General features: G+C 41.0%; 1 protein-coding gene across 2 annotated transcripts; it reads left to right on the forward strand.

Moving 5' to 3' along the window:
* The first annotated feature begins 2,449 nt into the window (after positions 1-2,449).
* On the forward strand, positions 2,450-8,792 carry sp2 (sp2 transcription factor). 2 transcript variants are annotated; one of them, XM_028410757.1, is made up of 8 exons: positions 2,450-2,596; positions 4,211-4,287; positions 4,702-5,457; positions 5,894-6,109; positions 6,322-6,622; positions 6,997-7,174; positions 7,447-7,640; positions 7,938-8,792. In XM_028410757.1, the coding sequence occupies exons 1-8, from the start codon at positions 2,590-2,592 to the stop codon at positions 8,036-8,038; spliced, it is 1,830 nt and encodes a 609-aa protein (XP_028266558.1). In that variant the 5' UTR covers positions 2,450-2,589; the 3' UTR covers positions 8,039-8,792. The 2 variants fall into 2 exon arrangements, with proteins under 2 accessions (XP_028266558.1, XP_028266566.1); XM_028410765.1 differs by lacking the exon at positions 2,450-2,596 and adding an exon at positions 2,601-2,689.
* The last annotated feature ends 5,431 nt before the right edge of the window (positions 8,793-14,223 follow it).

A 14,223-nucleotide genomic window follows, 5' to 3' on the forward strand; every position in this document is an offset into this window, starting at 1 on the left:
ATACGTAGCTTAGTGTTATTTAATACTAAATGTGGTAACTGATAAACTCCATGACAACCACTGCACTCACTCCGGAAGGCCATAAGATTAAAAGCTTTGAAAACAATAGTTTCCATTTGGTTAAACATTTACTTAGCTTAAGACCCAGGAATTCTTAATCAGATCACACCAGCAATGTCCTTGGTCTCATGGCCCGGACCAGAATACCCATACGGAGTGACATTCTGACACTGAAATCAGTGTTTATTAAACAACATCTGCGTTTGTTAGGACTTACATGCAATACCCACAAAAAAAAGCTTTAATGCATTGCACATTTTCCCAGGACCACAGATGACTCCTGACACTATTGTGCTTTATTCTAGACCCAAGATTTACACAGAAAAATAAACAAATGTCTGGCTAAAATTAATTCATCAATCATTTAAACTCATTTAGGTTGAATATTTAGCAACATTTTAGCAGCCAGACACGGAGCCAGACATGCAGCTACGACATCCAGTTTTGTGAGTTAACGCTGTGAAGTTTCCTTACAGCTTCTGGTGGTGGGGTTTTAATGTCAGCTATTCCCTTTGAAATGTTCAAGGCTGCAAACTCTTTAGCTTTTGCTCTGGCTTGCTCATGACGCCTGTTAAGAGAAAAAAGTGAGATATCCCAGTTAAATTATGCAGCCCTTTCTCTCCAAGGCTCTCCGCAGAGGTGCCTGGGGAGGAGGTGATAGACAGTACGTGCATCCTCAACCACCAGCTACCAGCACACTCCATGTGAAGAGCGAGGAAGTGTTTTTGCTAAAAGCAAAAAGCAGGACTCCAGTTTCTCAAGCACTTAAAAAAACCCATGCAGCGATGCAGGGAGAGGACGTGCCGGGCAGGAAGAGAGATGTCTGTACGTGAATAAGGTCAAGTGCACTCTTTGGGAAAAGCCTATATGAAAAGGCACTGCGTGCATTGTAGATGTGAATAGAGTCACACGGAGCCATCCAATAAGAAAGAGGGACAGCTCATACATGCTAGATGAAAGTGCTGGGGGGGCCAACTCAGCTGATCCTGATGACAGATGGGACTGACAGCCACAAAGGCAACATTTTCTCCACAGGGTGAAAGGTCCATAGTGGCTGAGCTGGGATCCTGTCAGCCTTTCTTACTGGGATGTAACGAAAAAACAAAAAGACAAGTCCCAAGTCATCAGTGTTCAAGTCTGGTCTGAGTCACAGTAAGCAGTCTGAATAATATGTACTGAAGATAACACACTTTTCCATAGTCAGAATTCAACTTGTAATTCTGTTGGGACCAAACTAAAGTCTGAGGTGGTCAGGTTTAAAATCTAACACCTGTTAAAGTCAGAAGATATTAAAATTACAAAAGTGTGAATGGTGTATTATTGTGCACTATAATGAACATCAGGCATATTACTGCAAGAAGAGTGTTTCGTAGGCAAAATAATGATAATTTATATGTAAAATTACATTAACCCTTGAAAATGTTGGATAACAGTCAAGTAAAAACTACTATTGTTATTGCTACTCTGAGTGTAACACTATGGGTGTCGCCTCTCTCATCATGTAATTCTCATTTATTTCTAGTACATTAATATGTCGTTATTTTTGTGTGATATGACCTACAGTATATTGATATGCACACAGATTCACAGAGTCATCACACACAAAGGGGCCAAAATAAGGAAGTAGGTGCCAGATGTGAAACTAAAATGGACTACATACATAAATAGATAGATATACTTTATTGATCCTGCATGGGAAATTCTTACTACAAATGAGCAGTGCAGTAAAGAAGCACTAATGAACCACGGGTGATGCAATAATAATGACCACAATAAAGAACCACAAATACTTAAAGTGACGTGGAGGAAAATATACCCACAAGCAAATGAGGGGTAACTTTGAAATACACACAGCATTGTGTGTTTTGTGTGTCCTTATGTCTGGCTCTCCATCCATCACTGTAGACTACACTGTATCACTTAATTTACCAACGTACACACTGTTTAAATATTGTAAAATAAATGGCATGCCAATAATTTTGCAGATAAGCCGTAAAATATCCTAACACTTATGAAGAGTCACAGCATGGTATATTCACTGCTTTAAAATGAATTAATGATTAGTTTAAAGTGCATTACTGTACTCTGTGTTATCCCACATAACGACCTGCTCCTCACTTACCGTGGACCAATTTAAACAGGTCAGGCACTTAACGCTCATTGATCAACACGGTTGTCATTCTTGTTTTGACCGAACTGCCCCTCAAAGTCCACATTGGTCGTCATGAACGTCAGTGAAGCCGCGCTCCAGCTGCAATAGGGCACTTACATGTTTCAGGTCTGTCCCTCAGAACCCGCCCTTCTAAGCACAATCTCGATATCCCATTGGCTGAAGCATCGTCCATCGAGCGACGTTTCACACTATCACGTTGTGATTGGTGCAATTGAATTTCAATCACAAAGACACCTCAAGCCGATTGGTCAGTCCGGCCGTCCGTCATCACTCCATTGTCCGGGGATTGGTGCAGCCGAGCGGGCGGATTCTTCCATGGGCTCGGTCTTCAAGGCTCGCGGACAGCGAATGTCGTCATGAGCGGTGGGTAGGAATTAAAACATTGGTGTTTATATTACATTCTACTTCGTAAAACATTATATTTGCATTGAAGAGAAAAGCACTGGACATTATGTGGTACGAACAGCTATGTTTCACGGTTGCTTAGGCGGTTTAATGAACCAAAATAAGCAGTGCACTTCCGGAAAAGGGCTGCCTTTTTCTATAACGTTATCAAAGAGAGTTTTACTTGCTAGCTACGCGTCAGCTAGCCAAAATGCTACTAGAAGCTATGCAGCTGGTCAGGCACTTACTCCATGCCAGTCTAATCGTGTATTTGAATCACCCATGTTTTCAAAAACAACACCGTGAACGTTTTGAGATGGTGCACGTAACGGTTTTGTCTCCGTCTGCCTAATCAGTAGAAAGTAAGCTGCCCATATCCCAAATCAGCTTAAGCTAGCTGCTAACCATTTCAGTCTGCCCGGTTGGTCAGTATTGCCCGTTAGCTAGTTTGCTAACGTTAACTATTTGTCCCCAACAAACCAACAGTATGTGTTTGATGGCGGCGCTATTTTGAGGCCGTGGAGGTTTTTTAAACACACACTCACTTAACTGGTGGTTGTTGTCAAATTGTTAAGTAGTGTCCGTAGTAATGAAGTACTGTGATTACCATCCACATTGGTGGTTCCAAAATATATCACACCAAAAAGAGATGAGTGTCTCAGCTGACTAAGATATTCCAAGACGTTTGCTTTGACACTGATGTTCAGTTACGACCAACGGCTCCGTTGGTACTTTCTGCTATGCGCGTGCAGGCAGCCGCAATACAGGGGATTGATGTGTTTTCTGTCAGGCTAAAGTTCGGTGTTGACAGATGAGGTGGCAGACTGTGATGACCGATTTTTGACCTATTTTTGTGTGTTGTGAAAAAGAGCTGAGCTCAAATTACTTCTCTCACATTCATGAATAGTGATAGATGTTGCCTGCACTTTTGTATCTTGTACATAAGTAAATATATATTTTCAAAGGCAGGTTATTGTGTCTTGTGTACGAACTGTTTTTGATTCAATACTGGCCAGTAAAAGGAAGCGCACAGTGTAAATCATAACTGTACTGATTTACCTGGAGCATTTGAATTGTTGCATCTTATTTGCTGGTCAGTGTTATGCTATCTAGGGACCAAACATGTTGTTCTCATGGGCAGTCATCTAAATGAATGAAAACCTGCTTATATGATGCTTATTTTAAAAGTTATATTGAGCCTGCAATAATGCAAAACACTGCAGCTGAAAATGTTGACCACACAGATCATTGTCTCTTTGTTGATTGGCTGTGTGTGTGTGTATGCTGGAAAAAATTAAATACATCAAAATGGCAGTGGATCTGGTACAGGAGACGCTTTTATAAAAAGTTCTTAGATACCAAACAGAGGACTTTTGTGAGATTGAAGTTGAAGCTTTATGTTATTTTCCAAAGCATGTATCTGCAGCATTGACTGCATTGTGCATTGAGTTGCTTTACGGTCACTTTAAAAAAGTAACCTTTATATAATTAAGTAGTTTACTGATAATATTTGCCATGTGGTAGTTCTGTTTTTGTTTTGTCCTTTAAAACAAGCAAACTGAATCTGACTGTTTGATGCTGTCTGTTTTCCAGAACAACAGGACAGTATGGCTACCACTGTCGCTGTCAGTCCCAGCGAATACCTTCAGCCCTCTACTGCTTCTACACAAGTAAGTAACAGGCAGATGTCATGTTCTGCACCTGCTTGGCATTATCATCATCTCTGTTAACCTGTGGTTCGTTTATGCTGCTGTACACTTTGGATAAATTGTTATTCCACTGTTGTTCTGATCCAGTTTCTACTGATGTAATTGTAAATTTAATTTTGGTTTATCAGTACACCTGAAAAATTGTAGTATCATAGTAAGTCTGTCACAGTCTGACATTTATTCCCTGAATATTAATTTTGGACTATGATTAAATACAAAAACAATATGATGCTAAATAGACTAAAATGAGCAACTCATGGCCTTCCTCAGCTTGACTGGGATGTGATCTATGATCTTAAACTTTGAATTCCTGTGGTTTATATGCCTATAATGCTGAACTCTTCATACTCTGGTTTGTTATGTTTCTCTTTGCAGGACACCCAGCCCTCTCCTCTGGCCCTACTGGCTGCCACCTGCAGTAAAATCGGCCCTCCTGCTGTCCATGCTCCTGTCACCTCTCCTCCAGCACAGCCACAACCTCGCAGGCTCCTTCCTATAAAACCGGCTCCTATAGCCCCTGCTCCTCCCAAAAACCTGGGTTTCCTTTCAGCGAAGGGCAATGTTATCCAGCTCCCTGCTGGCCTGGGTGCCACAGCGCCTGGCAGCCCCATTGTCCTCACTATCCAGCAGAGCCCTGCCCGCGCTAACACCTCTGCCCCAGCTAACATCCAGTACCAGGTGGTGCCACAAATCCAGGCTCCCCAGACAATTCAGGTGATGCCCCAGGGAGGTCAGATTCAGCTCATACCTGGCACAAACCAGGCCATCATTACCACGCCCATGACTGTGCCCGCCCCGGCTGCCGCCACCACTCCAATAACTCCACAGAAGACCGTGGCCATCAAGCCTTCCCTCAAGGCGCGAAAGCCAAACAGCACAGCCCCAAACATGGTGCAACTGCCTGGCGGGCTTACACTACCCCTTAATGTGGCTACCGGAGAGGTGGGTGGGACGCAAATTGTTACAGAGACAGCAGCTGCCCCTACCGCATCTGGAAAGGGCCGACGAGGGAGGAAAAAGAAAGTGGTTTTGTCAGCTGAGTCCCCACTGCCACCTCCAGCACAGGCTGCCTCTCCCCCACCGGAGCAGATGCAGACCATCTTAATAGAAGCTGGTGACAACATCATTCAGGTAAACATGCAGCAGTTTCTGTAGCAGAAAAATATTTAAAAAATAATGTCTAGATTTTGTTGTACTGGTAGTGTCTCATGTTACATTGCTCCTACAAACTTCACTTGGACTCAAGGATGAACTGACTAGAATTTGGTGGTAGCAAAACCCTCTGTTTATTGTACCAGCATTGCTTTTAAGCTTGATCCCCTGCCACCGAGTGGCCAGTACATCCAGTAGAGATTTACTGAAAAGTACTCTTAGTGAAGTTCAGTGTAATTGTGGAGAGATGGTCCGTGTGTGAGCTAAGGATTTCCTAGTTTGCTTTTCCTTCATAGCCTTTATATCAGGACCTAACAATGAGTCTTGTTTATTTCATTGTCACACCACTACCTATGTGCTTGTCAGGTAAATATATAAACATCACAAATAACTGCTAATGTCTTTGTATTTGCAGGCTGGGAACAATTTGCTCATTGTCCAGAGTCCTGGGCAGCCAGCTATGGTGCAACAGGTCCAGCTGGTTCAACCCAAGCCAGATTCTCAGGTGGTGCAGATACCACAACAGGCCCTAAAGGTTGTGCAGGCTGCCTCTGCCACGTTGCCACCTGTCCCACAGAGACAGTCGGTCTCAAATCTGCAGGTCACTCCAACAGAAGCATCACCAACAGAGGTATGCTTTCAGACTTGCCCTGTATTATTATTTTATGATACCATGCTAATTTTATCTTCCGGTGGTGTGATTTAAAAACAGCATTCGCATTTAATCTATATAGGTTTACACACAGACATTACAATTTTTAAGGGAAATGAGGTTTAGGTAATTAGCACCCTATTACTCTGTACAGTTTGTTTTAACTTCTGTTTAACACCTTCTTTCCACAGATCCTCTTTAAAACAGCTTCTGGTGAGTGGCAGTCCATTCAGTTACAAGACCCGGTGTCCCCAACAACGACGTCCGTCACCTCACTTGCTGCTACTACAACCACCACGTCACTGCCACCTGGCAGCAAGAGGGTGCAGGTGGGGGCGCGAAAAGAGCGGACTCTAGCAAAAATTGCCCCTGCTGGCGGACTGCTGGCCTTAAACACATCCCAGCTACCCACAGCAGCACAAGCAGTGCAGACCATCAGCATCAATGGGGTCCAAGTTCAGGGAGTTCCTGTTACCATCACCAATGCAGGGGGTGAGCTGATATCAGATCTTTTTATTTAGTTATTTCAGCTTGCTGTCAGTTGTAATATTAAGACAGAACCCTTTATTGTGAATCAGAGTAAACGACTAAAGTGATGTTTTAGAAACTATAGACTGACACCGCCATGCCTGGTATGTGACAAATGGGTTCTACATACAACATATCAATAACCACTTTAACAAAGTAGATTATTATTAAAGTAGATGGCTATAATGGTAATGAACTTGAGACATAGTCACAACAGTGTTCTCTATGTGTTTGCAAATGTAAATTATGTTTATGTCACTTCTAATTAAAACAACTTTTTGCAGGATTGTATCAGTCCCTGGTTGTGGTCTCTTACAGTGCATCTCTGTGTTTTCTAGGCCAGCAACACCTAACAGTGCAGACAATGCAAGGTGGAGGGCTTCAGCTGGCAACAACGCGGGGTCAGCCTGCCATTCAGGTAGATCAGACGCTCACCTTAGAGCTGCCTGGCCAGCCAGGAGAAAAGAAGCGGCGCATGGCCTGCACCTGCCCCAACTGTAAAGATGCAGACAAGAGGTGAGTGTGTGAGATAAACATGAAGCAAGAGTTTTCAAGCGCTTAGTCGAGAGGTGAGAAAGCCAAAAGCTTCAACCATTTCCTAAGTCATCTGGTGTTAGAATTGCCTGTGAATAAAAATCAGATTCATTGTATGCATTATTATTTATTAATGGAGTTTCTGGTTTTAGAACCAGAACTGATAAAACATCTGGACATGTTGATGCTAAAATTAGGTGAGATATTAGCTTTAATGCTTCGCTTGACAGTGAAATCTCTACTTTGATCTGCAGGCCTGGGGAGGTGGGGAAGAGAAAACACATCTGCCATGTCCCAGGCTGCGAAAAGACATTCAGGAAAACATCGTTACTCAGAGCTCATGTTCGTTTGCACACTGGCGAGAGGCCCTTCGTCTGCAACTGGGTTTTCTGTGGGAAACGTTTCACACGAAGTGACGAACTGCAGAGGCACGCCAGGACTCACACAGGTGCTGCAGACACTGAAATGCAAATAACAAATGATTACATAGGATAAACATTATTATTATGAAATTAACATTTCTATTCAGGATTCCCTTGTCTCTATTGTAGGGCAGTGTGGAGTGTTTTACATTTTTGTGTAATAATTACTTATTTAGAGTATATAACTTTGTAAAATTGTTGCATCCCATTACTCTGCATGAATATAATGCTAATTTAAGCTTTAAATATAGATTGTTTCTGTTGTTTTGGTGTGTTTGACATTGAACGCATTACTCATCCTTTTCTTTTTTCTTTCTCTGCAGGAGACAAACGCTTCGAGTGCAACCAATGTCAGAAACGCTTCATGAGAAGTGACCATCTGACGAAGCATTACAAGACTCACATAAACACCAAGAACCTGTGAGCAGTCCGTGCACAGACTCTTACAGAGTATGTGTTACAGGAAGGGGGCTGAGGTGGCAAGACCAAGGGTGTATATGTGTGACTTATCCTTATCCCATAAAGGAATATACTCCGAGAAAGCCCCAGTATCCCTCTCGCCCTTCTAGAGAATTGTGTAGCGTGATGTACAAAGAATCCTTCCTGGTGGACTGATCCTGCAAATTCATTAATAAGAGTTTATTTTTGTTGCCATTTCTTTGGTCTGAGCAAGGCCAAAACCAGCTCCAGCTGAATTTGATGGGATGGGAGGCTCCAGACATAGACGCTTAACTCTGCTTCCTTATTTATGAACTTCTCAGAACGTATGCAGAAATATGCACCAGTACCAAGGACTCCAGGATCTCCATCGTTTTCATTTTTTCATTCTCCAATTTTTTTTGTGTGTGAAAAATTGGGGCTCCAGCTATTGCTCTTAAACCTGGAAAAAAGAGAGGAATTTCTACACCATGTTTTGTAATTTAACAGAACTTTATTTTAGCTCAGTGGATTGGTAATTTTGTTTTAAACTATTTATGACCCTGCTGATTTAAAACCTGAATACCCCCAACATTTGGGAATCTTTACATAAAAACCCTTATGCTTTGAAAAACCTTTAGAAGTTTACATTGGCTATTCTTAAATATGTGTAAATGCATAAAGTAATAATAAACTATTTATAAAATTCTCCATATAAATAAATAATAACAATTGAAAAGTGAACATATTGGAAAACCTTACCCAAACAATGGTTTCTGACTTGATTAGACATTTAAAGAGGAATACTACATTAACTGCAGAGATACTAAGAACATTTTAGCACATGCACAACTATACTTTCAGGGTACTGATTAGGCCAGTTGGAGCTCCTGCAGGGAAGGAAGGCAAGCCGGCAAGCCCTGGTATCTCTGATCGGCTACAAAAAAAAAGCAGCACTTGCAAGGGGCTAGGGCGCTGAGGGCCAGACACCACTGTGCCTTAAAAGTTGTCTTGAAGATTAATTTATAGAATAACAGACCACCAAGCAAATGACTGCTGATTTTAGATCAGTATAGTGGTGTCTTGGTACAGTATGGAAGCTGTATAGGACAATTTTGAGGTGGGCAAGATTTCAAAAGTTAGCAAATACTCCACAAACCGTTTCACAGAAATGTATCTGTGCGAAACAGCAATGTTAAAGATCCAAATTTGAGATGCCTTACCAAATTTTCAGAGGATATTGTTATCCGGCATGTGTATCAGTATTTTTATATCACGATCAGTGATGTGACTGGCATCAAAAAGAAGTGTGATGTGCCCTCTTGGTCACCACACAGAAGAGGGAGTTGATGTTACCAACATTTCATTGAACACTGAAGAACGCAAGTGGACCTATGTTGTGTTTTTTTGTTGAGGTTGGACAGAGAGGTCTCCTATGAGAGAATATTTGTGCTGAAAAGTAAGCTGTCTAAGAATTTTGGTGGGTAAGCTGTCTTAGAGTAATGATGATGAGTAATGATGATGAGTAATCATGTGTGTATACTACCTATAATTCGCCCTTTGGCAAAAACATTGCAGAAACATTCACATTTTTAAAAACTGCTTCATATTCTGTGTTGTTGAGGGCAACAAAGCTGCTCTGATGGGCCAAAAACAAATCCACATTTTTAAAAATTGATTTCTCATGAGTCTTCAGGTGCTAATGATATTCTGAGAAATGTTGATGCCCCTGGTAATAGGCCTGCTCAAACCTTTCTTGCCTGTGAGCTCCAAACCTGGCTGCTAAGTAGTTGAAGAAAACAACAGGTACGCTTCTGTCTAGGGCTGAGTATTAGATAACAATTCATTTTTTTGGCCAGACTAACTTATGCTTCTTTTAGTCACTGATGTTTTACTCTTTGACCGTTTTGATGTCTACATTTCTTCTGAAAAGTAACCAATCAAAAAGTAAATATTTGGTACCTGCACCAAACGATACCCAACTCTTCTTGCTACTTGTGTAAACATGAACAACTAAATACCAGGACTTAACTTTTGTTCTGCTCACTGTACAGTTTGGATTTGGTGATTTGTAGCCTATGCATTGCTGTATATATGATTGGAATTTCAATTATTTGGTCTCACTTGACAATCATGTCACGAGATGCAAAAAAAGGAAAAAAAAGCTTTCTCAGGCCTTCTACAGATTTTCTTTTCCAGCTACGAGAGCTTTAATTCTGAGTTAACACTTGAGATGTTTTGTGTTATACAGATGACCAGCATTAGGCCTACTGTACAGTATTAAGTTACTTAAATATAATTTACAGCAAATATACTGTTTTCATAATAATAATGATGTATTGACAGTTTACCAGTCGGTTTGAAAGTGGATTTCACTTATTGTTAAACAAGCATTTTGGTCAAATTAGCTTAGCCGGTGATTAGCACCTTCACCTTTGTTTTAAATTTTACTGACGTGTGTTAAATGGGCGCTGTTGCCTGCAAAATAGTATAATTTGACCAAAATGCTGAGGTCATATAAGATTCATTTTTAAAGCACTTCTGGAATTTCCTGTTAAGTGCTTCACAGGGGGGGATAACTGATTTAAAAGCTTAGATGGCCAATATTTGGTGTATATTTTAAATAATGTGTCTAAAGATGTGATGCCATTGGGATGGATGGACAGAACGTGTTCATATTTATGTTTGCATATCCTGTCTGAGTATGTAAATACAGTGTGTGTCCGTCAGACACAGTAAATGTAGGATATTAAAAACAAAAATTAAGCTGCATAGTTCCGTGGCTGGCATAGCCAGCCTTGAAGGAAAATGACTTTGTACAGTGTGTAAGGAATAAAATATAATGTGACATTGTATAGCTTCATTCCTGCTTTGTATAAGACTTCTAGATCTTTTTTCTATTCAATTAAAGATGCCTTAGACAGCTGCACCAGTATTTAAAGATTTTTTTTTTTCTGATTCCAGGTAACGACAATTGTTTTGTGTTATTAACTTATGTTACATGCTAATGTTACGTGCACTGATTAAAACCCCAGATTCCAAAATTTGTAAATTTGATGTTGATTGTAATTTAACAAAATGTGTTTTTCCAAATTCAGACACTTCTCATGCTTGGTTTCTGTAAATTGAATGCTTCTCCAAGCCTGTATGTTGTATAATGTACTACAGCCAGTTGTTGTGTGTATCAGGAGAACCCCGAAAACCAGCAATTCGTTTTCTAAGTTGTATGAAGGTGCTAAAGCATAGAGTCTGCTCCTTTTCTACAGTTGCCCCCTCAATAAAGAAGTCAAACCATTTTCAGTTCTTCTTTATTTTATTCCAACCAGATATGAGAACAATCAGCAACATGACAGCTCTGAGAGTAAAATACTGTACATGACGAGAATCAATATTCCCTCAGCAGCAAAAGTACACTTAGAGAAAGAAGTATGTGATTTTAAATTAAAATGTTGTATATAATAAATTATGTGACCAATGCATTTACCAGGACTGAGGATACTGTGAACAACATACATTTGGTCAGACTGTATGTGTTGTATCACTTCATCTGTTGTCAGATATAAACCCATGACTTTGGAAAGGGAACATGTCGATGAAGAGAAGTGGACTTCACTCACCTCAGCCTATTTTACATGATTAGAATCTGGTACTCTCAAGTCATGGCTTTTTGAACCCTCTGTACTCTCCCATGTGTGCTCATCTTTCAGTGACTTGTAATTGTGAAGTGAACCTGATGAAACCTGGTCAAAGGTCATGTCCTGGTGATGACCTTAAACTAGCAAGCTTGCACATCTATTACTTAAAACAGTCTTTAGATCAGACTTCTGTGTCCACTTGGCCGTTTAGTGCTTACATCAGTGCTTTTACCTTCTAATTTCAACATTACATGATGAAACTTTATGAACAGCTTTTATATTTATTTGTACATTTATGTCTCTGAATTATACCTGATTTATTACATGACCTCTCCATCAAATTACAATTTCCATTCAAGTCATGATTACACTAATCCTGCACCCATTCATGTCATCAGTCCTCTAACTTCCTTATCCTCTGTCATTTTGCTGCTGAGTCTGTTGTTATGGTTTTAAATATACATCTAATAATAGTTATTCTATGTTCTAGTTCTTCCTGCTACTTAACTATGGCTGTGTCTCATTTCAGGGTCTGCATCCTTCGGAGTGCGCATTTTAAGGCCGCTTACGTCACAAAGCTGCGCGAAGGCTGTCCCAATTCGCCAAAAGTCGAAGGGTCCTTCAAATGCGTCCTCCAAATGCGTCCTCCTTTTGCCTGAATTTGGAGGACGCATCGCTACCATCCTTCGTGGCCTTAAATATCCCACAATGCTTTGCGGACCTACTTTTTGTCCAATAGTACGATGACGGACCAAGCGAGCGGCAGGGGCAGCGGCACCGGCAGGAGTGCCGAATTCACATTTAAATGTAAGTAAAGAGCAGTAGTTTGAGAGTTTTAAAATGCTAGTAGTGACAGTGGCATTAAAAAAATGAGTTTTATATTTACAAACATGACGTCCTGTTGATACGAGGCGCTGTGAAGTAAACGCTTTGATTGAATGTTTCTGGACTGTTTACTGTAGTATAGTATAAAGTATAGTTCACGTGAGGAGCAATATTATCGTTATTATATCAAACGGTCATTCTGCCTGTTGTCATTTTGTTGAAGGAGGAGCAGAGAGAAACAGAAGAAACCTGACAATTGATAACGGAGGAGATGAGACTGGAGAGGGAGGGAGAGAGAGAGAGAGAGAGAGAGGGGGAGAGAGAGAGAGAGAGAGAGAGAGAGATAGAGAGAGAGAGAGAGAGAGAGGGAGGGAGAGGGGGGGGGAGGGAGAGAGAGAGAGAGAGGGAGAGCAGAGAAAGCACGGACAGACCTCAGCTCATACAGAGGATGGTGGACAGCAGTGATTTTATGTTCTGTTATTTAAATGTTACTTATTAAATTAAAGGATGATATTAAATCGTTCTTGTCTCTGTGTTCTTAAACTCTTCTAACCTTGTTACATTATGTGTTTCATCACCTATTTATAATTTAAGTAAACTTTTGAACAACTTCTCAGTGACCACAGTAAATCATTTATTGTGTGTGTGTTGTGTTATGTACAATATTTACAAAGACACAGTTTGAACATTTCTAACTATTTACCAGTGGGCATTATGAAAATGTACAGTTTATTATTTATAAAAATCAGCAGAAAATACTATTCACAAAGAACATATATATAAATGTTTGGCTGAGCAGGAGTCCTTGGTGCTGCTGGACTGGATGATGCCACGGTGAAGACCTTGGAGTCCTCTGGCTGTGAGTGGGACATCATCTGGGGGAGGGGGGTGTCTGTCTCCTCTGTCCACCACATCGTCCATCAGGGTTTGCAGAGCTGACGATCGGCGGCTGCCATGTTACTAAAGATGTTTTTAAAAAGGGCAAAAATAAAAATAATAACTTCAACAGAGCGGCTTCCAACGCAGCTTAAAATATGAAAAGCTATAAAATATGTATCCTCACCCTCCAAAGGTGATGATGGTCAGTACACCTCCTCCAGGACAGACAGCTGGTCCTGCAGGGAGCCCCACTCTCCTCCACCCAGCAGTAATTCTCTGGTGCAGTGACAGACCTGATGCTTAATGACGCATTAAAGCAGTGGTTTCAGGGTTATTTGCAGGGTTCTTACACATTTAGCTATTTATTTAAAGTATTAAAATTACAAACAGACCCTGTATCAAGTCTTACAACTGAATCAAATATAAATTACATTTAATCATATTTGTCTATCTACTGGTTATATATCTAGCGTTTGCTCAGTAACCGGTATATTAATTATGATCAATAATATGGTTAAACAGCAGCTTACCGTCACCTCCCCACTGCGCTCTCCCAGCCTGAAGAAAATGAGCCGTCACAGGTTTTGCTGCCGCTGGAGCCGCCTCTCCTCTTCCTCCAACAACAAATAAATATATTAAAATATTCCAAATGTCTAAATCCACACTGTTGTCCCGTTTGTTGTCTAGTCCGTGTTGTGTCGCTGTCGCTGCTTTTGTTTTTCCCGGGGCAAAATTTATGACGTCGCGCCACAATCAGGAAGTGCTTTGAAGGCCAGACCGTCCCATTTACCAACGGTGGAGGATCCTCCGGAGGATCCTCAGGAGGACGCGGCCTCCTGAGACCGCGTAGGCT

This window comes from Parambassis ranga, chromosome 1, assembly GCF_900634625.1.
Source record: "Parambassis ranga chromosome 1, fParRan2.1, whole genome shotgun sequence".
Classification (NCBI taxonomy): domain Eukaryota; kingdom Metazoa; phylum Chordata; class Actinopteri; family Ambassidae; genus Parambassis; species Parambassis ranga.